At 44.7% G+C, this 26,518-nt stretch overlaps 1 protein-coding gene across 1 annotated transcript; it reads left to right on the forward strand.

Annotated features, from left to right (window-relative positions):
• Nucleotides 1–16,759: 16,759 nt before the first annotated feature.
• On the forward strand, nucleotides 16,760–26,062 carry LOC123408578 (the record flags this gene model as incomplete). The annotated part of the gene is made up of 2 exons (XM_045101657.1): nucleotides 16,760–16,977; nucleotides 25,750–26,062. Coding segments are annotated over 2 exons (531 nt in total), but the record flags the coding sequence as incomplete, so codon positions are not given.
• Between the last annotated feature and the right edge of the window lie 456 nt (nucleotides 26,063–26,518).

The raw sequence follows: 26,518 nt of genomic DNA on the forward strand, positions 1-26,518 counted from the left end.
GTATCCGACCGAGGCACTCGGTTTACCTCAATATTTTGGGATCAATTACAGAAAGCCTTGGGAATGCAGTTAGTGTTCAGTACGACATATCACCCCCAGACAGGAGGACAGACCGAGCGTGTGAACCAGATTGTGGAAGACATGCTCATGGAATGTGTGCAAACTTATGGAAAAAGTTGGGAGGACAGTTTGTCATACGCTGAGTTTTCCTACAACAACAGCTACCAGGCAATTTTATAAATGTCACCCTTTGAAGCATTGTACGGATGAAGGTGTCGTACACCACTAAATTGGTCAGCGGCCGGGGATAGTCGTATCTTCAGCCCACAAATGCTCTAGCAGGCCGAGGACAAAATGAAATTGATCAGAGACAAACTCAAAATAGCTCAAAGCTGCCAAAAGAGCTATTACAATCGAAGGAAGCATGACGCAGTTTTGAGCCAAACGATTATGTGTACCTTAGAGTATCACCAATGAGAGGTTTGCAAAGGTTCAAGGTCAAGGGAAACTGACACCTCGCTTCATCAAACCAGTATGACTAATCACCCGGAGAGGCAAGGTTGCCTACCAGCAAGACCTACCCGCTGGGTTGTTAGACGTGCATGATGTCTTTCACATATCCCAGTTCAGGAAATGTGTGAGTGATCCATACAAGCACATATCACACGACAACATAGGTGTGCAACCCGATCTCACTTATCGTGAACACCCCATAAAAATATGGAGGAAGTAGTAAGGAGGACATGTTAGAAGGTCACCGAGTTATTTAGGGTACAATGGAGTAATCCCTCAGAGGATGAAGCCACTTGGGAAAGAGAAGAGTTTGTGCAGAAAGAGCAACCAAACTTGCTTGAGGAAAGGCTGAAATCTCGGGGATGACATTTTTCTTAAGGGGGTACATGTTCTAACACCCACAAATTTTTAATTTGGGCTTATCTGATTTTATTTATTTTTAAAGAGAACTTCCAAAATTTTGATAAAAATATCTTTTGGAATCTTCTTGAAAATCCTATCTTCAGCAAATTTCTTTTGAGTTTTTCTTGGCAGCAATTCTGGTTTGGCAAGAGCTTTGCATAATTTCCTTCTTGAATTTTTTTCATTTAAAGAATCTCTCTCCCCTTCTTTAAAACTCCCTAAGTAGTATATGCCCGAAATTTTTGCTAACTAAGATCTACACTAAAATTATTCCCCCTTCCTCTTTCATTGATTTCTTGCCTATGACCCCCCTCTAACACCAGGGCATCTTTTGAAATTAGATTCTCACAGTTTGGGGTTGTTTAACATTTTTTCCTATTTTAAAATGACCCAAAGTAATTTTTGTAATAAGTTTTGATCCCCAAAAATTTACAAAGGAACTTATAGTTCCCTTTGGTTTCTGACCCCAAGTCCCCTGTCCATTATAGCACTAGGTACCTCCAACCTGCTAACCAAAAACATTCTTGTTGCGAGTTTAAATTTTTCAAATTATGTTTGACCAAAGGTTGGACCAAAGTTTGGACCAAATTTGTTGTTTTTGTCAAAAAACCCACCTCAACCAATTTCAAAAATTCTGATAATTAGGAAGTAACTTCTAGAGCCAAAGAGAGACCTCTCCCAAAAAAATACACCCTAACTCTTTTTCATCGTTCCTGGATCATTTCGTCGAGCAGGTGGTGTGCACTGCTCCGTGGAGGACGAATGGCAGCTTCAATATCGCTAGTACCTCCTTATCCACGACGGCTTGCGCACTTTGCCTCCTCCTAATCCAGGGCGTTGCACGGTCTCTTGGTCGGTTGTGGTCGTCAGGGGGTGAGATGGCCTCACATCGTCGGCCCTAGCAGCAAGTCCAGCTATGCTGCCTTCGACCGCCACAGCTCCTCACCGCAAAGCCGCACTGCACGGGACCGCCCAAACTACGAGAAAGCCATGTGTGTTCGTCCCCACCCCGCGCACGTTGTTGCACCGTTGACGTGCCCTGAACAGCGTAGAGCATGCTCTGTGAAACCGCCGAGCACGTAATTGCTCGGGGTCAGTGGTGAAATGGAATCCCCGAAGGCCGTTGTAGCTAGCCCAACCTGCGTAAGCACCTACAGAACCCCCTAGCTCACCTTAATCAGCACCGGAGTCGATTCCATTGCGGCACCAATCTCGCTCGCCTATAAATAGAGGCCACGAGTCCTTCCGAAGCCATCACCTTTGCCTTACTTCATGAGAGTATCGCCAAAACCACTCGTAGTGCCTTGGGAGGGTCATCTGCCCTGCCTCCAGCCGCCCAGATCATCTTTGGGCTTCGGCTAAATTCGCTGAGGTCAGCATTTGCTTGCGGCCCAAATTTAGGTAGTAAACTCCTTGAGCACCCCGCTCATCCAAGACGCACATAAATTCGGTGTTTGCAGGCTTCTCCAACGAGATCAAACTGCACCCGAAAGCGCCGCCCGTCGGAGTTAGAGCCGTCGTCGACGTGGTGCTCACCGACAACTTCCTCCACCTCCCACAGTTGCGGAATCATCCAGTGAGTGTGCATGTTCCCTTTCCCCCTGTGGTTTGCAGCAGAACGCCGTCGGTGATGTTGTGATCCCCCTGTCACTGGTGAGGCATTTCAAACCTGACAATGGTGGTCCACTGTCAGGGTTCTATTAATTTTCGAAACGTTTTCCAAAAGTGTATTCCACGAGAGTGTGTTTTCTCCGCTCTCTTGCGCATTTTCATCAGGGCATTTTCTTCTTTTTCAGTCAGCCCCTGGGTTACTTTTTGTTTATTACAAACTGACCCCTAAACTCCTCTCTCTCATAACTTCTAAACAACATGGGCTTTTGAGTTCATTCTTTTTGCAAAAAAATTATTTTGTTGTGTAGTTTTTCTTGATATTTATTCAAAAATATTTTGAGACATTATTTTGGACATTTGGCATTTACGTTAGAATCTCATGTGTGTGACGTACATACCGAAGGGGGATATGTTGAAGTCAACTTCACCGAGCTAGACCCCGACTTCGTCGACCCACGCAAGCATGTTTAATCATTTGATGTGATGGTTGTTGATATGGTTGTTTCATAAACTGCTGCATAAGAATATTCGCATGTCATATGGTATGATTTCATGCATGACAAAGATGACAACAATATGTGATAATGAGAGGCCGTGGGCAGCCTAGTCACGTGGGACGTGATACGTTGTGGCTTGATCATGCCGGATCCATGACACTGTGTGGATGAACATAGCAACTCCAGTGTCAGCATAGATCGCGTCTTGTTAGTGCGTCACCTCACTTTTCGTACTGTCATAGGTGTTTCCGGAAGGAAACACGGTGTAGTAGGTCGTAAACCTATTATTAGGTAAACACCAAGTAGAGGGCCCGGGATGAAGGTTCCTTGGCCCTGGAATAATACCAGTCATCCGGTCAGGGGGCATGCGGTACAAATTTTATACCATGTTAATCTAGGATGTTAGCCTCCCCGTCTTATAATATTTCCCCTCGAAGCTTAGTCTCGGTGATTCCAGACCTCGTTGGGTAAAAGTGGGTGTGTGCTGGTTTTGAGTGTGTACTTATAAAATGTCATATGCGGGATTATACCTAGTGACTATTGAAACCCTTGACAACGGATAAGAGTACACCCTCTACAGAGTCAAAACTATTCGAGTAGTTGTGTCCACGGTGAAGGATGACTGGTTGACAGGTCAAGTGTCGGTCTTAATGTCTGTCTCTCGAGAACAAGTTTTTGTTTGTGAAAGTGCTTATTATTGACATATGACTGTGACGTTGGAACTAACTTGATGAAACTTGGTTGTATTGTATATCCAAAGGTTGATTATACCACCTGGATATTCAATTACTTTTATGCCCTTTCCGAGGTGTCGCTAAGACGCCTGACTGAGGCGACTATTTACTTTATCATGCCCTTTCCATGGTGTCGCTAAGACGCCCGACTGGGGCGAGTATTTACTTTAACATGCCCTTTCCATGGCGTCGTTGAGACACCCAACTGAGGCACGCATTTACATGATTATGCCCTTTCCATCGTGTCGCATAGACGCCCAACTCTGGCTTGTTATTTTATTATTAAGCCATGTATGCGGTGTCACTCACAAGCCCGATGGTGGATGTTTATTTTTACGTGTTATCCTTTAGAAGCGTCACTTGAGACACCCGATCAGTGCCTTTTCATTGTATTGGATATTTCGGGAGGACTACCGCCCAACTTATCTACTCTAACTTCACTTCTATTAAATTTTCTACCATGACTAATTGTGATAATTAACCCTGCATATGAAACTGTTGCATTCATCTTATCTTTTGTGCAAACTATCTTGCGAGTACTTTCAAAGTACTCACTAGATTGTTGATGTGGCCAGATATGGACGAAGGAGACCTCATAGATGAAGAGTACGATAGCGAGTCCGATGCCTAGAGGAGTCCCAGTCAGTCTTGTGATCTTGGAGTATGTCGTAGTATCATTTCACCGCTTCCGCCACCATGAATAAATCGTCAAGCCTCACTCTGGCGGTTGGAATGTAGTAGTACTTTAGCTGTGTCACTTCACTCTAATGTGACATGCCTACTTATTTATGCAAGCAGTAGTGCTACCCCATGACCAATGTGATATATCTGCCCTTGTGCTAGATATGGGTGTGTTTGTAATAAACTATTGAGCAGCCTCCTCTCTGCCCTTGTTTAATATTAAGTACTACTGGTTTTCTATATCTAATTAGTCTACCAGTGTGAATTATTTTCTACGTGGGTGACATTCATGGCTGATTTCCTAAAATTATTTTATTTGTAAACCGGTCCTGACATGGAATGAAATGCATGTGATATGATGTCCAAAGATACATTAATTACCTTGTCCCTTGCTTACCTTTGAGGGAATGTGTGTCTCCTTGAACTAATGCATATGGTTGGAGTTGATTGCATATAGTTCTTGCGAAAATGAATAAGAGTGAATTTCATTGGCGAAGTCACCCCTCAAGAACTTATCTAGTTCATCTTCTTGGGGACCCACATCAACTTGATTTGGATCCTTGTAATTCTGGTAGCACTAGATGAAGTAGAGCTAGTAGTGTCCTTGGGAATCCACTTGACCTTGTCTTGGGGTTCTTCCTCAAATCAGGCATTTCCTCTTAAAGCTTGCCCTTGTCCTTGTGGTCTTGTCGTAGAAGGTCAGCTTGAGAGCTTGTTCCCTTGGAGGGAGTAGGGTTATACTTCTCCTTTTGAGGAACAAACTTCAGGATAGGATATTGACCTTCATCCCATTCAACTCCGTTGGCATTGAAGTAGCCAACACCTTGCTTCTTCCAATGTCCTCCTTGCTTGCGCACAATTTCATCGAATTGCTTACTTCCGGCAAGACTCTTGAACACACCTCTCTCTATAATTCCTTTCAATATATCGTTTTCTTGCTCAAGTGTAACTTGGCTAAGAGAATAATTAGTGGAATCTAGAGAGGTACTAGCATCAACATCATTTCATTTAACTTTAGCATTATTGTTACTAGATGACGAAACTTTATTGCCTTTGTTACTAGTGTTCTTAGGATTAACTTGTGGAACAAAAGTAGACAAGTGGAATCATTTGGCTAGATAAGAAGAACTCTTATTTCGGAGATCATCATTGATTTCTTTTAGAAACTCATGCTCTTGCTCTAAATTAAGCTTCTCGAAGCGTAGCTTCTCATAAGTTCTTGCAAGCTCTCTATGATCTTCTAGAGTAGTTTCATGAGCTAACTTAAGAGTGTTTAATTCTTTAGTTAGTCGTTCAATCTCTTTCTTATCATCATCATTCGACTTCTCTTGACTATAATTATTATTATCAACTTCATTATAATATCTGTCACTAGTCTTGTCAAAGAGCTAGTCATCTTCGCCTAACAAGTCATCTCATCACTATCAAAGTCAAAATAGTCGGGGTGTGATACCTTGGGGCCGTTTGCAATGAAGCAGTTTCTAATCCCTTAATTTGGTGAATCAAATAAGTTGTAGGAGTTGGAGTAAATGAGTGGAAGACCCACAACACCTTCATATTGACTATATTCGGAGTTGGAGTGGTAGCTTCTCTCAGATTGGTTGTCGTACTCAGAGTCGGATACCCATTCACCAACGTGAGCTTGATGTCTTCTTCATGACCTGCTCTTGGTGTAGTCCTTCTTCTCTGATTCCTTGACTCTTCGGGAGTGTCTTAGTTCACAATGATATTTTCTAGCCCTTATTCCTTTGTGAGGTGAATCATCTTAAGCTTCATCTACAAGGTGACTCTGATCTTTGTTTGTGGGGAGCCGAGCACTCATTGGAATAGTATTCGATCTTTCCACAATTGTAGAAGTTTCGTTCACCAATAGATGAACGCTTTTCATCATATCTTCAGCTAGAGCTTCTATCTTTGCCTCTACTCTTGTAGAACTTGTTGAATTTTGTCACACCTTGCTTTTGTACCACTTTGCCACTATTGCTTCTTTTCAAATATGGAATAAATTAAAACTTTTCAAGTAAGTGCTATGAGTGTCTTGACTGTTAGTGCTTGTATGTGTGCTTGTGAATATATCACCAAAAATATTTTTATAAAATATTATTTCTTCAAAAATCCCTTTAATTCAATTTTTGTAACCTCAAAGCCCCCTGCTTTGGAATTTGCACTACAAGTCCCTGATTTAAAGGGAGTGCTTTTACCCAAAGGTTTTATTCTCATTCTATTATTCATATAACTCTTCAAAATCATAAAATAATTATTTTTAAAGTCATTTTTATATTTTATTTATATGCCTTTTTCTAAGGCCAGAAATAGTATTTATTGGTGAAAGATTATTTTTCTACCGTAGAAAAATCTGATAAAGTTTAGAAGACTCTCACGACATATATTTTCCATACATAAGAGTTTCAACCCCTAGTCATGTTCAAAATATTGGATTAATCCCTTGAAGACCATTTCTGTCTGTTTTGACCTTTTGAAATATTTCCAAAGGAATTCTTCTCAATAAATTCTAAGAAAATTATAGCATGATCCACATGCTATATTTGGTGATCATGCCAAGTTTAACCTCCATCCAAGGTGGTTTAGTTCACCAAATAATCGAGAAAAAAAATCTTTCCAGAACCAAGTTGGAACAACTCTACATTACCAAGTTTGTCCAATTGGTCTCAAACTTTGCAGGAGAGTTCAGTACCCCAAATAAGGAGGCCATGCCAAGAATTGGATTTGTGGGAATTGATTTGACCACATTTGCTCACAAGATTGCAGATCTGCCCATTTGTGGGTATTTTCAAGTTTACATTGTCAAACTTGCTCAATTGAGCTCAAATTTGATAAAGCATCCTAATTATGTCCATCATCAAATCCTCTTAACTCTCAAAGCTTTTGGGGGAGGTTAACTCCCCCAAACCAACATCAAACACCTTCTGCCAGTTTAGAAAACCAGCAACTAGCACCCCCAATACTTACTCCTTTCACTCCAAACTTGTGTCATAGGTAGCATGTGCCTTCCCACAGCTGCAGCCGAGAGATGTAGCACCAGTTCAATGAGAGGGAGCCAAAATCCTCAATTAACCACCTGAATCAATGCTCACAACATCTGTTTAAAGCCCCTTCTTTTGACCAGCTTGATTCCCCTCCGCCCCAAACATCCCAAGGGCATCTATCACACCCGAGAATCCCACAGACATGGCCCAAATGCGCGAGAGTGCGCCAGCATGTCGTGGCATGCCAAAGCTGCGCTGGATGCTCTACAGGGCGCACCCGAGCCCAAGGAGGCGAGACATGGCCAAATCTTGCCCCTCCCATTTCCCCTCTTTGATTGCATCATCGACCGAGGCCAGGGAAGCGTCGCGCCCCTCTCTTCCCCTTCTCCTTTGCCCCTGGCGACGCGTGCCCGCACGAGCCCGAACCGGCCAGAAGAACCCCGCCACCGTGGCGCACCAAGAGCCTTCCCCTGCTCCTCCTGAAGATGCCCCTCGGCCGAAAACCACGACCGCAATACCACGGGCTCACTCCCGAGCCCACTCTCCCCCTCTGGCCACTTCAGCAGCATCACCGGCACACCACCTCATGGTGGATCGTCACTCGCCTATAAAAAGGCCCACAGCTCTTCCTCGCACCTGAAGCACCTCTCTCTAATCTCCAATCGACCACCAGCAGTGCCCCTTGAGCTAAACGAACACCGCTGCTCGAGATCGACCGAGGCACCGCCGCGTCGGAGCTCCGTCGATCTCGGTACATGATACGTCTCCCTCGTATCTACTTTTCCAAACTCTTTTGCCCTTGTTTTGGACTCTAATTTGCATGATTTGAATGGAACTAACCCGGACTGACGTTGTTTTCAACAGAATTGCCATGGTGTTGTTTCTGTGCAAAAATGGAAGATCTCGGAACGTCCTGAAAATTTATGGAGAATTTTTCTGGAAAATATGAAAAATACCTGCGCAAAGATCCACCGGAGGGGATGGGCCAGTGGGCCACAAGCCCTGTTGCCGCGGCCACCCCCCTGGTCGCGCCAACCAAGCTTGTGGGGCCCACATGGCTCTGCCGCCCCCAAACTCAGCTCTATAAATTCACTTTCACCCAGAAAAAAATCAGAAGAGAAGATTTCATCGCGTTTGCGATATGGAGGCGCCGCCACATCCTGTTCTTCATCTGGAGGACAGATCTGGAGTCCGTTTTGGGCTCCGGAGAGGGGAAATCATCGTCATCGTCATCATCAACCATCTTCCCTCTCCAATTCCATGAAGCTCTTCGTCGTTCGTGAGTAATATATTCGTAGGCTCGCTGTGCGGTGATGAGTAGGATGAGATCTATCATGTAATCGAGTTAGTTTTGACGGGGATTGATCGCTAGTATCCACTATGTTCTGATATTGATGTTGCTACTACTTTGCCATGCTTAATGCTTATCACTAGGGACTGAGTGCCATGATTTCAGATCTGAAATTATTATGTTGTCACCAATATATGTGTGTTTTAGATCCAATCTTGCAAGTTGTAGTTACCTACTATGTGTTATGACCCGGCAACCCCGGAGTGACAATAACTGGAACCACTCCTGGTGATGACCATAGGTTGAGGAGTTCATGTGTTCACCAAGTGGTAATGCGTTGTTCCGGTTCTTTATGAAAAGGAGAACCTTAATATCCCGTAGTATCCTTTTGGACCCCGCTGCCACAGGAGGGATGGACAATAGATGTCATGCAAGTTCTTTTCCCTAAGCACGTATGACTACACATGGAATGCATGCCTACATCACATTGATGAACGGGACCTAGCCACATATCTCTCCGTGTTATAACTGTTGCATGATGAATATCATCCAAACGAATCACTGACCCATTGCCTACGAGTTTGTCCCACTGCTATTGTTACTAGTTTTACTCTGCTACTGTTACTTGTTTAGCTCCGCTGCTGTTACTACTGTTGCTTGCTACTGCTGCTACTTGCTATTGTTGCCACTTGCTACCGCTGTGACTACTGTTGTTCCTTGCCACTGTTGTTACTCGTTACACTGCTGCTACCCGCTACAATACTTTTTCACTCGACGTTGATGGGAAAAGACTATTTCCGTCTACGGGCAACTTCTGGCGCCATTGATACAACAGTTAGGAATAGTATGCCGTCAAGAGATCATTTCTGGCACCGTTGTTATCATACTACTTTGCTTGCAGATACTAATCTTTCAGGTGTGATTGAATCTGACATATTCAGCTTCTAATACTCGAGAGTATCCTCTCACTTCCCGCCTGGCGAACCAACAAATTTGGGTCGAATACTCTACCCTCGAAAACTGCCACGAACCCACGCGCTGGTGGGCCATTGCAAGACAATTGCTAATTGTTGAGCAACTGGGAGCAGTTCTGGCCCTGTTGTCGCGAAGGCATCAAGTCAGGGACACGTCAACAACATTCTTCTAGTGTCGTTGCCGAGGACTGTCGTTAGTAGTACACAGGCACGCTCCGACGCTCGTTCCACCTCTCCTGAGACCGCAAGAGCTTCCCGGTCCTCCTCCACCTCCTCCCCGACCTTCTCCACCCTCGAAGCATCGTCACCAGCACCTTCCCAAAGGCCTCCGCCGCGGATTATTCATCACTAGCGACTCGGTTCACCATCGATGTTGATTCAACCCTCATCCGAGAGGCGGGGGTGCGAGGAGTCCATTCCTGCATTCGCTCGGCCACGACATCGCTGGAACTGCTGTCGATGAGCTCCCCCTCCCCTGTGTCCTAAGGTAGGAGACGACCCCGACAGAAGGGCCCCACCTGTCGGTGGGCATCTCTCTCCCCCTATCTCCTCTCAGTCCCTGGCCATAGGGACCCGCGCGTTAGGTTTAAAACAAACGGCGCGTGCGCCTAAGCTTACTAACTGGTTGGCTGGCCGGTTGGCCAGTTGGGCAGGCCCAGCTGCTGGCCAAGCCTGGCTAGTGAGCTTGCTGTTTTCTTTATTATTTTCTGTATTTTCAAAATGAATTTCCATAGGATTAAATATTCACCTAAATTTCAATCTTTTCCACCATAATTCTTGTAAAACTATGTAGTATTTAATAGTATTGCGTGTGCAATTTTATAAAAACTTATATATACAATTTAAATTAAAACCTAGTTTAGAATTTTTTGCCCGTGTTAAAAACACCTTTAAAAATATTTTCACTCCAAAACCAGAAACAAATATTTTTAGAAATAATGCTAGTATTTTACAGAATAGGGTAACATTTTAGATGTGAGTTTGTGCTCTGTTTTTGGTTGTGGCTCTTATTATTACTTTTACTATTACGACGATAGATCACGCGTTTGACGAAGACTTGGACCCGAAGACCTCGAATACCTCGGATACCTAGGTGACCAAGGCAAGCAGGCCTTTGACCATGTCTGAGAAAATATTTTCATGCCTGCCGTGTTGATTACTTAATTCCGATGCACATGATCATGATTAATAGATAAGCCTCGGTAAGGTGTTACCGATGGCTCCTCTGGGTCACTTCATTTGAGCATATGCATGGTGATGGTAACACAGAGGTGATTACAAAGACTTTCCGGAAACCCCGTCAGGTGCCACTAATGCCCGAGGATGATGGTGTTGAGATGGATGACCACTTGAGAAAGAAGTGGTGTACCAAGAAAGAAATGGGTGTGTGTGTGTGTGGTTTCAAAAACAAGGAGGGATTTAAGATGTGTCGACAGTCCCAACCTCACGTGTGCGACCATGATACCCGTTATGGGATGGGGCTTTGTTGATTACTTTGGTTGACGCTAGCAAAGTGCCTGGGCAGTCCAAGAGGGAAGGGGCTACGGGCGCGGTTCAGGCTCCTGAGTCGCGATGCTTAGGAGTCCCCCTTGACGTACGAGTGACTCCAGCATTCTCCCTAAGGGATTTTAAGTGGCTTGTTGAGCACACTAGGCTCTGTGTCGGTAGGGCCCGCCCCGCGTGTACCTCCATCGCTGTTGAACCGACCGGATTCCAGGACAGCCCAAGAGGGAAGGGGCTACGAGCGCAGTTAGGACCCTGAGTTGCGATGCTGAGGGGTCCCCCTTGACGTACGAGCGGCTATGTACCTGCAGTTGTCCGTCCCCCACACTGGGCATGGGCGTAGTCGTAGGTGGACTGGATTGACTTCCTGGCCAGCTGTGGGCGTAGTCATTGGTGGACTGTGTTGATTTCCTTGCCAGCTGCGGGCGTAGTCATTGGTGGATTGTGTTGATTTCCTTGCTGGCTGCGGGCATAGTTATTGGCGGACTGAGTTGATTTCCTTGCCAGCTGCGGGCATAGTCATTGGTGGACTGAGTTGATTGCCTCCGTCTTCTCCCTAGAGCGGAGCGTAGGGCTTCCACTAGGCGTGGGAGGGGCCCCTCCGCATCCTTGGGGGCATATACAGCCGCAACTCGTTATTACGTGAGAGTGTCATGGTCTTCTCCACAGCGCGGAGCATAGGGCTTCCACTAGGCGTGGGAGGGACCCCTCCACGTCCTCGGGGGCCCGGGCGTATACAACCACAACTCGTTATCACGTGAGAGTGTCACGAGGGGGTGTATCTGGGAGGTTGTCACGCCCAAGATGCGATCCTATCCTCAATTTGGCACGAGGGCCTCGTCAGGGATAGAAGCGCATCTCGTCGTTTCTCAAGAATGGATATCGTTACAAGTACATGTACTGAAAAGAAGAGATATATAGAATTGTCTTACACTCGCCACAAGCAACATCAGAGTCACATCAGTACAATACATAATCATCATGAATAAGAGCAGGGTCCGACTACGGACGAAAACAAACGAGAAAAGAAGAACGACGTCCATCCTTGCTATCCCAGGTTGCCGGCCTGGAACCCATCCTAGATCGTTGAAGAAGAAGAAGAAGAGGCAACTCCAAATGAACAACCAACGCGCTCGCGTCAAATAACCTTTACATGTACCTGCAACTGGTGTTGTAGTAATCTGTGAGCCACAGCGGACTCAGCAATCTCATTTCCAAAGGTATCAAGACTAGCAGAGCTTAATGGGTGAGGTAAGGTTAAGTGGTGAAGTTGCAGCAGCGACTAAGCATATATGAGGTGGCTAAACTCACGACTACAAGAAATAAGAGGGTGAAGAACTAAGCATAACGGGCATAACTACTGATGATAAAACGAATGGTCCTAAACACCTACCTACGTCAGACATAACCCCACCGTGTCCTCAATCGGAGAAGGAACTCATGAAATAGACAGTCACGATTACGCACTCAGTTGGCAAGTTTTAATTAAGTTAACTTCAAGTTGTCTAGAACCAGTTTTAAACAAAGTTTCCATGTTGCCACATAACCGCGGGCACGGCTTTCCGAAAGATTTAACCCTGTAGGGTTGCTCCAACTAGTCCATCACAAATTACCACAAGCCGCATAGAAATCCTCGATCACGACACTCGCGATCTCGTCGGATTCCTTGTGCAAAACCTCAACTCTGAGATTACCAAAGCATTACCGGAATCCCGATGCACAAGATATTTCGTCCAAGGTAAAACTAATCCAGCAAGGCCACCCGACATGTCGACGATCCCGATAGGAGCCGCGTATCTCGTTCTCAGGACATGATGGATAAGCACAGCATACAGTGGCCTGATAGAAATCTCCCAAGTTGCCCTGGATTGGCCCCACAAACGGCTCTTGTTTTGGACCAGCACCATCAGCACTGGCCCCCTGTATTATGTAGAATTACTCCTCGGGTAGCGCTAACTCCCTATGCATTTCAGTATTAACAGAATTATTATGTTGGGCAAAAGTAGTACCAATGTTGGGCCTTGCCAGACCAGCTTTAATCTAAAACGAATTATCAAGGGGGTCCCCATAACAACCCTGATCGTGTTACGAGCGCTCAATTATGGAACATAACACCGGTAGCCGAAACTAAGGGGGCAAAGGTGGAACAAAACACCAGGCTAGAAAGGCCGAGCCTTCCACCTTCTACCAAGTATATAGGTGCATTAAATTAAATAGCATTTAATAGGGTGATATGACAAGGAACCCATGTTATCACATGGCAGCAACTGCACCTGCAACTAGCAACGCTAACACATGGTAAAGCAAGCAGTAACATAGTCAATCAGTGGTTTGCTAGGTTGTGAACATGTTGAAGGTTTTCATGGCATGGTTGAGAGGCTGATATTTAACATGTGATAGGCAACGAGACATAAACGATAGAAGCGGCTCCCGATCATCCCAGTGGCCTCCACGGCAACCACCACCGCGCGCGGGCCCTCTGTCTCCCCGTCCGGGGTGCTTGCTAAAGTGCTCGGCACGGACCAGTCGAAGCTCATGGCACTCGGAGGTATCATGGCCGCTGGTGCCGTGGAAGATGCATGTTGGCCCCCTCCTAACGGGCGCTCTCTCCATTGGCCGTGCTTCGCCTCAGGCTTGGCTACGAGCACTGCTGGAGCCTTGCGCTTTATCTCCTTCGCCTTGGTCTTCTTCTCTTCTGGTTCTGTCGCCTGAGGCCCGAGGAGCAACAGGCAACCTTGTTCAGCCCTGGCGCACTTGTTTGCCAGGTTGAACATCTCCAATGCAGCGCTCATTTCATCACTCATGGCGAGCTCCTCCTTCATCTTGAGGTCGGTGACTCCGTCGGAGAAGGCTGAGATGACGGCCTCGTCCGACGCCTTGGGGATCTTGAGGCGCATGGCCGTAAAGCGTTGTATGAACTTGTGCAGGGACTCCCCCTCCTGCTGCTTGATGCGCCGCAGGTCGTTCATGATGGGAGCGTGGTTGCGGGTGCCCTGGAAGTTGGCGATGAAGTGTTCGCGTAGATCATCCCAGGAGGTGATGGACGCCCTTGGGAGGTTGAGAAGCCAAGAGAGCGCGACGCTCTTGAGCGCCATGGGAAACCAGCACACCATGACCTTGTCTCCCCCTCCTGTCGCCCTGATACTCAGCGTGTCGAGTTGCAGGAACTCGGCCGGGTCCAGGGTGCCGTCATGGCGTGGGGGTAGGTTGGGCTTGAACTTGCAGGGCCACTCAGTTGGGTAGAGCTCAGGGGCGATGGCGAGGCACCCCACCGGCCCGAGAGGTGTAGCGCACGCGAGGGCAACCTGGTCCTGTAGTTCCAATGGGTGTGCTTCGAGCTGGGCACGCTCGCGGCGTGGGACTTGCAGCACCGGGAGCGCGTGCGCAATGGCGCGTGGCCAAGGAACCACCTGACAACTTGCTTCATCTCCTGACCTCGTCGTGGGTTCGCGAGGCCGGTAGTGGGGACGCGCTTCGTGCCCGGGCTCGGGGCGCGCGCCACTCCACGGAGGTGGGGGTGGCGCGTCTTGCTCCTAGTAGTTCGCCAGGGACGGTTGGGGTCGAAACGAGCAGGAGAACAACCCGGAATCACCGGGAGTTGCTCCTCGATGCGCTGGAGCCATTCGTTGTGGCGGTCAGGGGCGAGGCGGTAACGGAGTAGTTCGGTGGCCATGGCAAGTGTGCGCAGGCCATGCGGCATCTCTGGCCAGGCGCACGAGGCCGACCCAGAAGCCCGGACAACCGACGGAGTGCTAGTGCGTCCGTCGGGCTGCTCGGTAGCCGGCTGGGAGGAACCTTGATGTTCTTGAGCGTCAGGGCCCGTGGCGTCGTTCACCACGGGCGATGGTGACCGGGGTGCGCCAGCGGGGCCCATGGGCTCCGTGTGAGCAATGCGGGTCGCGCGGCACTCGGCATGAGCCCGGCGAGCGTGAGCCATCGGAGCAGCGAAGCTTGGTGAAGGCAGAGCTTGGAGGAAACCTTGACACGCCCCCTACCTGGCGCGCCAAATGTTGGATTTCGGACTCCGCAAAACCCTAAAGATTCGAACTCAGGGGCGTGTACGAAGATCTCTGCCGGGCTTGCCTCACCGAACTCGCTACTCGTAGGGGATGGCAGAGAACTCATTCGATGGTGAGGAAGACACAGAACACGGCAGTTTACCCAGGTTCGGGCCGCTGGGAAGCGTAATACCCTACTCATGATTCGGTGGATTGCCTCTCGTGGAGGTTGGCGAATGAACTAGTACAGTGTTCGAGGGCCTCCGGAGGATGGGTGGCCTTTGTGTGGTGCCTGTGGGGCGACTGAATGGATCGGGACCCCTATGAAGTAACCTACCATCTATATATATAGTGGCGGCCTCGATCCTCTTCCCTTATCATTTTGGTGGGACGGGATCCCACAACAGGCAATTTTGAAGGGGAACACGGGAACATGCTCCCCTGCCCAGAAGTAGTCTTCGACTGCAAAGTGGCTGCCAGCGCTGCAGGGACGGGTCCAGGGATGATGTCTGTCCTGCTGGCGGGCGGCGATGGCCTTGTTGCACCAGAAAGGAAACCTTTGGAAGATGCCTTGGGAACCCCGGTTCGTCCTTTCCCCCTTTGCACTAAAGGGAAAACTGCTCTGTCCTGCTGTCTGTTGCTCGCCTGTCCTTCCTCCGTGTCATCCTTGACTCCTAAGGTCGGGTCTTGCCTCAGAATCTCCGCCACTCCAGAGGGGTCCTAAGGAGGCCTCCTGTGGGTCTTGGTGCTGCTCCTCCTTGCGAGGATCGGGCCCTCGCGAGGGCCTTGCCCTGAGTGGTGTCGTGCCTGGTTGTGCTTGCTTGATGAAGTGGGCCAGCCCTAGGCCACACGCAGGCAGATCTGGATACCCCCATTTCCAATACACCGACAAGGAGGGGGCGCGCAAGGAAGCCTTGGCTCAGCTGGACGTGATGGTTGGGCGATTGAAGGAGGTGTACGACATGAGTGAAGCCGTGGCAACAAACATTCAGATGAGTCCTTTATGTACGCATTTGTTTCTGAATCTGTTCCTTACTAGGAAGCCCAAGTGGGCATGCCCAGAGGCACACCCGCTAGGTGTTTGCTTTCAGTGGGAGCGCACTGAGCGCACCCACTGGGTGTAGTCCCCGAGGCTACCGTCCACTGGGGCAGTCGGCGGTAGTCTTATTTTCTTTGTATGTTTGACAGAGACCAGTAGGGTCGAGAGCCCTTTTCTTTCTTCCATCTTTCTAGTGGGGGTGCACTGAGCGCACCCACAGGGTGTAGTCCCCGAGGCTATTGTCGACTGGAGCAGTTGGTAGTAGTCTCAGTTTCTTTGTTTTTATTGATAGAGGCCTTTCTGGTGCGGATCCCTTATCCTCTATCATTCTAGTGGGGGCGCGCTAAGCGCACCCACTACGTGTAGTCCCCTGATACGTCCATTTTGCATCATGCTTTTATATTGATATTTATCGCATTATGGGCTATTATTACACATTATGGTACAATACTTATGCTTTTCTCTCTTATTTTATAAGGTTTACATGAAGACGGAGAATGCCGGTAGCTGGAATTCTGGACTGAAAAGGAGAAAGTTTGAGATACCTATGTTGCACAACTCCAAAAGCCATGAAAATCAGCGAGGAATTATTTTGGAATATATAAAAAATACTGGGCGGAAGAAATACTCGAGGGGAGCCACCACGAGGTCACGAGCCTGCCAGGCGCGCCCCACCCCGTGGGCGCGCCTAGGGGGCTCGTGGGCCCCCTGTTACCCCTCTGGCTCCCATCTTCTCCTATATAGAGGGTTTCGTACGAGAAAAAAATCAAGAGAGAGTTTTCGGGAAGAAACGTCGCCGCCACGAGGCGGAACTTGAGCAGAACCAATCTAGAGCTCCAGCAGGGCCGTCCTGCTAGGGAAACTTCCCTCCCGGAGGGGGAAGTCGTCACCATCGTCATCACCAACACTCCTCTCATCGGAGGGGACTCATCTCTATCAATATCTTCATCAGCACCATCTCATCTCCAAACACTAGTTCATCTCTTGTACCCAATCTCCATCTCGCGACTCCGATTGGTACTTGTAAGGTTGCTAGTAGTGACAATTACTCCTTGTAGTTGATGCTAGTTGATTTACTCGGTGGAAGATCATATGTTCAGTTCCTTAATGCTATTCAACACCTCTATGATCATGAACATAATTATGCTTTGTGAGTAGTTACGTTTGTTCCTCAGGACATGGGATAAGTCTTGCTATAAGTAGTCATGTAAATTTGGTATTCGTTTGATATTTTGATGTGTTGTATGTTGTCTTGCCTCTAGTGGTGTTATGTGAACGTTGACTACATGACACTTCACCATTATTTGGGCCTAGAGGAATACATTGATAAGTAATAAGTAGATGATGAGTTGCTAGAGTGACAGAAGCTTAAACCCTAGTTTATGCGTTCCTTCGCAAGGGGCTAATTTGGATCCCCCAGTTTAATGCTATGGTTAGACTTTGTCTTAATTCTTTCGTAGTTGCGGATGCTTGCGAGAGGGGTTAATGATAAGTGGGATGTTTGCCCAAGTAAGGACAGCACCCAAGCATTGGTCCACCCACATATCAAACTATCAAAGTAGTGAACGCGAATCATTATGAACATAATGAAAACTAGCTTGACGGAAATTCCCATGTGTCCTCGGGAGCGCTTTACTTTATATAAGAGTTCGTCCAGGCTTGTCCCTTGCTACAAAAGGGATTTGGCCATCTGGCTGCACCTTTGTTAATATTGTTACTTGCTACCCGTTACGAATTATGTTATCACACAACTATCTTTTACCGATAATTTCAGTGCCTGCACAGAATACCTTGCTGAAAACCACTTGTCATTTCCTTCTGCTCCTCGTTGGGTTCGACACTCTTACTTATCGAAAGGACTACGATAGATCCCCTACACTTGTGGGTCATCAAGACTCTTTTCTCGCGCCGTTGCCGGGGAGTGAAGCGCCTTTGGTTAGTGGAATTTGGTAAGAAAACATTTGTATAGTGTGCTGAAATTTATTGTCACTTGTCACTATGGAAACTAATCCTTTGAGGGGCTTGTTCAGGGTATCTTCACCTCGACCGGAAGCACAAAGAATTGCTCCTCAACCTACTGCTCCTACTGAAAAGATTTATTATGAAATTCCTTTGGGTATGCTAGAGAAACTGTTGGCTAATCCTTTTACAGGAGATGGAACATCACATCCCTACTTGCATCTAATCTATTTAAATGAAGTTTGTGGTTTATTTAAGCTTGCAGGGTTTCCCGAGGATGAGGTCAAGAAGAAGGTCTTTCCCTTATATTTGAGGGATAAAGCATTGACATGGTATAGGCTATGTGATGATACTGGATCATGGAACTACAACCGATTGAAATTGGAATTTCATCAAAAGTTTTATCCTATGCATTTGGTACATCCTGATTGGAATTATATCTATAATTTTTGGCCTCGTGATAGAGAAAGTATCGCTCAAGCTTGGGGGAGGCTTAAGTCAATGTTATATTCATGCCCCAACCATGAGCTCTCGAGAGAAATTATTATTCATAACTTCTATGCTCGGCTTTTTCATGATAATCGCACCATCCTTGACACTTCTTGTACGGGTTCTTTTATGAAGAGAGATATTGACTTCAAATGGGATTTATTGGAAAGAATTAAACGCAACTCTGAAGATTGGGAGTTTGATGAAGGTAAGGAGTCACGTATGAATCTTAAGTTCGATTGCGTTAAATCCTTCGTTGAAACAAATACTTTTCGTGATTTTAACGCTAAACATGGACTTGACTCTGAGATAGTAGCTTCATTATGTGAATCATTTGTTGCTCATATTAATCTCCCTAAGGAGAAGTGGTTTAAATATCATCCTCCCATAGAAATCAATGTAGTAAAACCCAATCTAGTTGAAGAAAAAGTTATTGCTTATAATAATTCTATTGTTCCTAGTGCTTACATTGAGAAACCACCTTTCCCTGTTAGAATAAAGGATCATGCTGAAGCTTCAACTGTGACACGTAAGGGCTACATTAGAACACCTACACCCCGTGAGCAAATTAAAGTTGAACCTAGTATTGCTATTATTAAAGATCTCTTGGCCGATAATGTTGATGGGCATGTTACTCAATTCTGTGAAGCTGCTGCTAGAATTGCTAAACCTCATGCTAGAGACAAACATAAACCTATTGTTGGCATGCCTGTTGTTTCTGTTAAGATAGGAGATCATTGTTACCATTTTTTGTGTGACATGGGTGCTAGTGTTAGTGCAATACCTCAATCTTTATATAATGAAATTAAAGATGAGATTGCACCAGTCGAGATGGAATTTATTGATGTTACTATTAAACTTGTTAATAGAGATACTATTTGCCCTGTGGGAATTGTTAGAGATGTAGAAGTCTTGTGTGGTAAAACTAAGTATCCTACTGATTTTCTCGTTCTTGCTAACACACAAGATAGCTTTTGTCCCATCATATTTGGTAGGCCTTTCCTCAATACTGTTAATGCTCAGATTGATTGTGAGAAACAAACTGTTACTGTTGGCTTTGAAGGTGTGTCACATGAATTTAATTTTTCTAAGTTTGGTAGACAACCTCAGGAAAAAGAATTGTCTAATAAGGATGAAATTATTGCTCTTGCTTCTACTGTTGTGCCTCCTACTGACCCTTTGGGGCAATACCTGCTTGAACATGAAAATGATATGCATATGGATGAAAGGAATGAGATAGATAGAGTTATCTTTGAACAACGTCCTATCCTTAAGAATAATTTGCTTGTTGAATTACTTGGAGATCCACCTCCACCAAAGGGTGGTCATGTGTTTGAGCTTAAACAATTACCTGATACTCTTAAGTATGCTTATCTTGATGAAAAAGAGATATATCTTGTTATTATTAGTGCTAACCTTTTAGAGCATGAGGAAAAGAAATTATTAAAAACTCTGAGGAAGCACCGTGCTGCTATTGGATATACTCTTGATGATCTTAAGGGCATTAGTCCCACTCTATGCCAGCATAAAATTAAAACTGGTCCAGATTCCAAACCAGTTGCCGATCATCAACGAAGATTAAATCCTAAGATGAAAGAGGTGGTAAGAAAAGAAATACTAAAGCTCCTAGAAGCAGGTATTATTTATCATGTTGCTCATAGTGATTGGGTAAGTCATGTGCATTGTGTCCCTAAGAAGGGAGGTATTACCGTTGTCCCTAATAATAAAGATGAATTGATCCCAAAAAGAATTGTTATTGGCTATAGGATGGTAATTGATTTTAGGAAATTAAATAAAGCTACTAAGAAATATCATTTCCCTTTACCTTTTATTGATCAAATGCTAGAAAGATTGTCTAAACATACAGACTTTTGCTTTCTAGATGGTTATTCTGGTTTCTCCCAAATACATGTTGCACAATCTGATCAGGAGAAAACCACTTTTACTTGCCCTTTCGGTGCCTTTTGGTTTATGTAATGCACCTGCTACCTTTCAAAGATGTATGATGGCTATATTCTCTGACTTTTGTGAAAAGATTGTTGAGGTTTTCATGGATGATTTCTCCATTTACGGATCTTCTTTTGATGATTGCTTGAGCAACCTTGATCGAGTTTTGGAGAGATGTAAAGATACTAACCTTGTCTTGAATTGGGAGAAGTGCCACTTTGTGGTTAATGAAGGCATTGTCTTAGGACATAAAATTTCTAAAAGAGGTATTGAAGTCGATAAGGCTAAAGTTGATGCGATCGAGAAAATGCCCTGCCCTACAGACATTAAAGGTATAAGAAGTTTCCTTGGTCATGCTGGTTTCTATAGAATTTTTATTAAATACTTCTCTAAGATTTCTAGGCCTCTCACCTATCTCTTGCAAAAATATATTCCATTTGTTTTTATGATGACTGTGAAGAAGCATTTGAAATACTTAAGAAGGCCTTGATAACTGCACCTATTGTTCAACCACCTGATTGGAACCTACCTTTTGAAATTAAGTGTGATGCTAGTTATTATGTTGTTGGTGATGCTCTAGGACAAAGAGTTGATAATAAATTAAATGTTATTCATTATGCTAGTAAAACTCTAGACGGTGCCCAAAGAAACTATGTTACTATTGAAAAAGAATTTTTAGTAGTTGTGTTTGCATGTGATAAGTTCAGATCTTATATTGTTGATTCCAAAGTTACTATTCACACTAATCATGCTGCTATTAAATATCTCATGGACAAAAAGATGCTAAACCTAGACTTATTAGATGGGTTCTCTTGCTACAAGAATTTGATTTGCATATTGTTGATAGAAAGGGTACAGAGAACCCCGTAGCAGATAACTTGTCTAGGTTAGAGAATGTTCTTGATGACCCACAACCTATTGATGATAGCTTTCCTCATGAACAATTGAATGTCATCAATGCTTCACGTAGTACACCATGGTATGCTGATTATGCTAATTATATTGTTGCTTAATATATACCACCTAGTTTCACATACCAACAAAAGAAAAAGTTCTTTTATGATTTGAGACATTACTTTTGGGATGATCCTCCCCTTTATAAAGAAGGAGTAGATGGTGTTATTAGATGTTATGTACATGAGCATGAACAGGGACAGATCCTACAGAAGTGTCACTCCGAGGCTTACGGAGGACACCATGCGGGAGATAGAACTGCACACAAGGTATTGCAATCCGGTTTTTATTGGCCTACTCTCTTCAAGGATGCTCGTAAGTTTGTCATGTCTTGTGATGAATGTCAAAAATAGGTAATATCAGTAAACGTCAGGAAATGGCTATGAATTATTCACTTGTTATTGAACCATTTGATGTTTGGGGTTTTGATTATATGGGACCTTTTCCAAAGTCCAACGCGTATACTCATATTCTAGTTGTTGTTGATTACGTTACTAAGTGGGTAGAAGCTATTCCAACTAGTAGTGCTGATCATAACACCTCTATTCAGATGCTTAAAGAAGTTATTTTTCCTAGATTTGGAGCTCCTAGATATTTAATGACTGATGGTGGTTCACATTTTATTCATGGTGCTTTCCGTAAAAATGCTTGCTAAGTATGATGTCAACCATAGAATTGCATCTCCTTATCATCCTCATTCTAGTGGTCAAGTAGAGTTAAGTAATAGAGAAATTAAATTAATTTTGCAAAATACTGTTAATAGGTCTAGAAAGAATTGGTCGAAGAAACTTGATGATGCACTGTGGGCTTATAGAACTGCTTATAAGAATCCCATGGGCATGTCTCCGTATAAAATGGTTTACGGTAAAGCATGTCATTTACCTCTTGAGCTAGAGCATAAGGCTTATTGGGCAATCAAAGAGCTCAACTTTGATTTCAAACTTGCTAGTGAGAAGAGGTTATTTGACATTAGCCCACTTGATGAATGGAGAACTCACGCATATGAAAATGCGAAGTTGTTTAAAGAAAAGGTTAAGAGGTGGCATGATAAAAGGATACAAAAACGTGAGTTCAATGTAGGTGATTATGTCTTGCTATACAATTCTCGTTTAAGATTTTTTGCAGGCAAGCTTATCTCTAAATGGGAAGGTCCTTACATTGTCGCAGAAGTGTATCTTGCCGGTGCCATGAAAATCAACAATGCGGAAAGCACTTTTCCGAGAGTTGTGAATGGGAAAAGAATGAAGCATTATTTCTCAAGTACTCCCATAAATGTAGAAAGCAATATAATTAATACCATAACCCGCGGGAGTACACAAGGGATGTTTACCAGCCTGATTCAGACTCCAAAAACGAAGAAGTATGTGATACGGTAAGTAAACCGACTCCAAAACTTTTCCAATAGCAATTTTTCTCTGTTTTGGAATATTTAGAAAAATACAAAAATTTAAAGTAGTCCGGAAAGCGCATGAGGAGGCGACGAGCCTGCCAGGCGCACCCCACCCCCCTGGGCGCGCCTGGGGGGCTCGTGAGCACCTCGTATGCCTCCCGAACTCCCTTTTCTTGTGGAATACTCCTTTTGGTTGGTAAAAATTCATTATATAATCTCCCGTAAGGTCTGACCCTCGTATCACGCAAATATCCTTTATTTTCATTTCGATCTACTGTGAAGACATATCCAGATCGCTACGACGTCCCCAAAGGCCTCGAAGGACAAGTTCTTCGAGAAGGTTATCAATCCCTACCTCGCTGAGGTGCTGCAACACCCTCAATCTATCGAGATGCATGAGGGGGTGATGCACATCCGTGATGTTGAGGGGCCCAAGAGGACCGAAAGCGTAGAGGCGACGCTCGAAGCAATGGAGCAGCAAGTCTTCAAGTGCCAAGGGATGGTGGAAAGCGGACTCAACGCCAACCACATGATGATCACGGAGTTCACCAACAAGCACAAGATCGATGCCAAGGACATCGGGGAGCACCTCTTCAAGCTCTATGACAGAATCGATCACCTCCAAGCCCAGATCTACGACCTGCAGAACCAAAACTGTGAGTATGAGTATAGATTTAAAGCAATGCGGTTGGCTGCAGATTTGAGGATTCCGAAGACTCGATCATTTTTCCATGATGGAGAACCTATGCCTTGGAAGACGGAGAATCAACCCCAGACTCCAACAACTCCAACACCATCACCTCTGAAGGAAGACAATTAAACACACGGGTATGGGCACTCCCCTTGGCTTGTGCCAAGCTTGGGGAGTTGCCCCGGTATTGTATCACCATCACATCTTTTGCATTTACCTTTGTCTTAGTTCGATCCTTTTTGGTAATATCTTTATCTAGTAGAATAAAGTTCTTAGTATGATCTAGGCTTGAGTTTTGCTTTATGTTATCCCCAATGTAATCGAGTTCGTGAGTTATATAATAAAGAGTGTTTTAGTTAAGGGCCTTGCTTCATGCCATGATCTAAAGAAAAGAATAATAAAAGAACAAAAGCATGAAAGATCATGTGATGATCTTATGGGAAGTGATGGCTTCACATATAAAAAAATGTTCACTGAAACTTGTTATGGGTGGACAAACGTAGACCTTGGTCATTGTTGCAATTAATAGGAAGTAATAAAGAAAGAGAGGTTCACATATAAATATATCATCTTTGACACCGTCTATGATTGTGAACACTCATTAAACTATTACATGCTAAGAAGTAGATGTTGGACAAGGAAGACAACATAATGAATTATGTTTTCTTGGTTCCGAACAATGTTATATGACTAGAGATCCCTTAGCATCTGACGCTTGCTTCCACCTCATATCAGCCAAAACTTCTGCACTAAGTAGAGATACTACTTGTGCATCCATAAACCCTAAACCCAGTTTTTCCATGAGAGTCCACCATACCTACCTATGGATTGAATAAGATCCCTCAAGTAAGTTTTCATCGGTGCAAGCAATAAAAAAATTGCTCCCTAAATATGTATGATCTATTAGTGTGTGGAAAATAAGCTTTATGCAAACCTATGATGAGGAAGACATAAAAGCGACAGATTGCATAATAAAGTTCTTTATCACAGGAGGCAATATATAGTGACGTTCCTTCACACTAAGAGATCACACATCCAAACCTCAAAAGCGCATGATAACCTCTGCTTCCCTCTACGAAGGGCCTATCTTGTACCTTTACTTTTTATCTTTAAAAGAGTTATGGTGATCGACACCAATTCCCTATTTTGCCATTATCTTGGCTAGCGTCATGTGCTAGGGAAAGATCTATATTCATATATCAACTTGGAAGTAAGTAATCATGGATTATTATTACTGACATTACCCTTGAGGTAAATAGTTGGGAGGCAAAACTATAAGCCCCTATCTTTCTGTGTGTCCAACTGAAACTTTTATCAGCCCCTATCTTTCTCTTTGTCCAACTAAAACTTTTATCTCATGAGTACCGCATGAGTTTTAGCAATTGTAGGAGACTAAAAGATGATTGAGTATGTGGATTTGCTTTACAAGCTCTTATTTGACTCTTTACGATGTTATGATAAATTGCAACAACCTCAATGACTAAAGACTATTGGTTGTTAATTCTCAATAAGGTTCTTGATCCATACTTTACATTGTGAAGGAATTGTCACTTTAGCATAAGAGATTATATGACGACATTGTTGTTCTAAATATGATCATGATGCATGCATGTCCGTATTTTATTTTACCGACACCTCTATCTCTAAACATGTGGGCATATTTATTGATCTCGGCTTCCGCTTGAGGACAAGCGAGGTCTAAAGCTTGGGGGAGTTGATACGTCCATTTTGCATCATGCTTTTATATTGATATTTATCGCAATATGGGCTGTTATTACACATTATGGTACAATACTTATGCCTTTTCTCTCTTATTTTATAAGGTTTACATGAAGAGGGAGAATGCCGGCAGCTGGAATTCTGGGCTGAAAAAGGAGCAAGTTTGAGATACCTATTTTGCACAACTCCAAAAGCCATGAAAATCAGCGAGGAATTATTTTGGAATATATAAAAAATATTGGCCGGAAGAAATACTGGAGGGGAGCCACCAGGAGGTCACGAGCCTGCCAGGCGCGCCCCACCCCTGGGCGCGCCTCGAGGGCTCGTGGGCCCCATGTTACCCTTCCGGCTACCATCTTCTGCTATATAGATGGTTTCTTCCCAGAAAAAATCAAGAGAGATCTTTCGGGAAGAAACACCGCCGCCATGAGGCGGAACTTGAGAAGAACCAATCTAGAGCTCCGGTAGGGCCGTCCTGCCGGGGAAACATACCTCCCGGAGGGGGAAATCGTCGCCATCATCATCACCAACACTCCTGTCATCGGAGGGTACTCATCTCCATCCACATCTTCATCAGCACCATCTCATCTCCAAACCCTCATTCATCTCTAGTACCCAATCTCCGTCTCGCGACTCCGATTGGTACTTGTAAGGTTGCTAGTAGTGTTAATTACTCCTTGTAGTTTATGCTAGTTGGTTTACTTGGTGGAAGATCATATCTTCAGATACTTAATTCTATTCAATATCTCTCTGATCATGAACATAATTATGCTTTGTGAGTAGTTACGTTTGTTCCTGAGGACATGGGATAAGTCTTGCAATAAGTAGTCATGTGAATTTGGTATTCGTTCGATATTTTGATGCGTTGTATGTTGTCTTTCCTCTAGTGGTTTCAAGTGAACGTCGACTACATGAAACTTCACCATTATTTGGGCCTAGAGGAAGGCATTGGGAATTAATAAGTAGATGATGGGTTGCTAGAGTGACAGAAGCTTAAACCCTAGTTTATGCGTTCCTTTGCAAGGGGTTGATTTGGATCCCCCAGTTTAATGTTATGGTTAGACTTTGTCTTAATTATTCTTTCGTAGTTGCGGATGTTTGCGAGAGGGGTTAATCATAAGTGGGATGTTTGTGCAAGT

Source organism: Hordeum vulgare, chromosome 1H (assembly GCF_904849725.1).
Source record: "Hordeum vulgare subsp. vulgare chromosome 1H, MorexV3_pseudomolecules_assembly, whole genome shotgun sequence".
NCBI lineage: Eukaryota > Viridiplantae > Streptophyta > Magnoliopsida > Poales > Poaceae > Hordeum > Hordeum vulgare.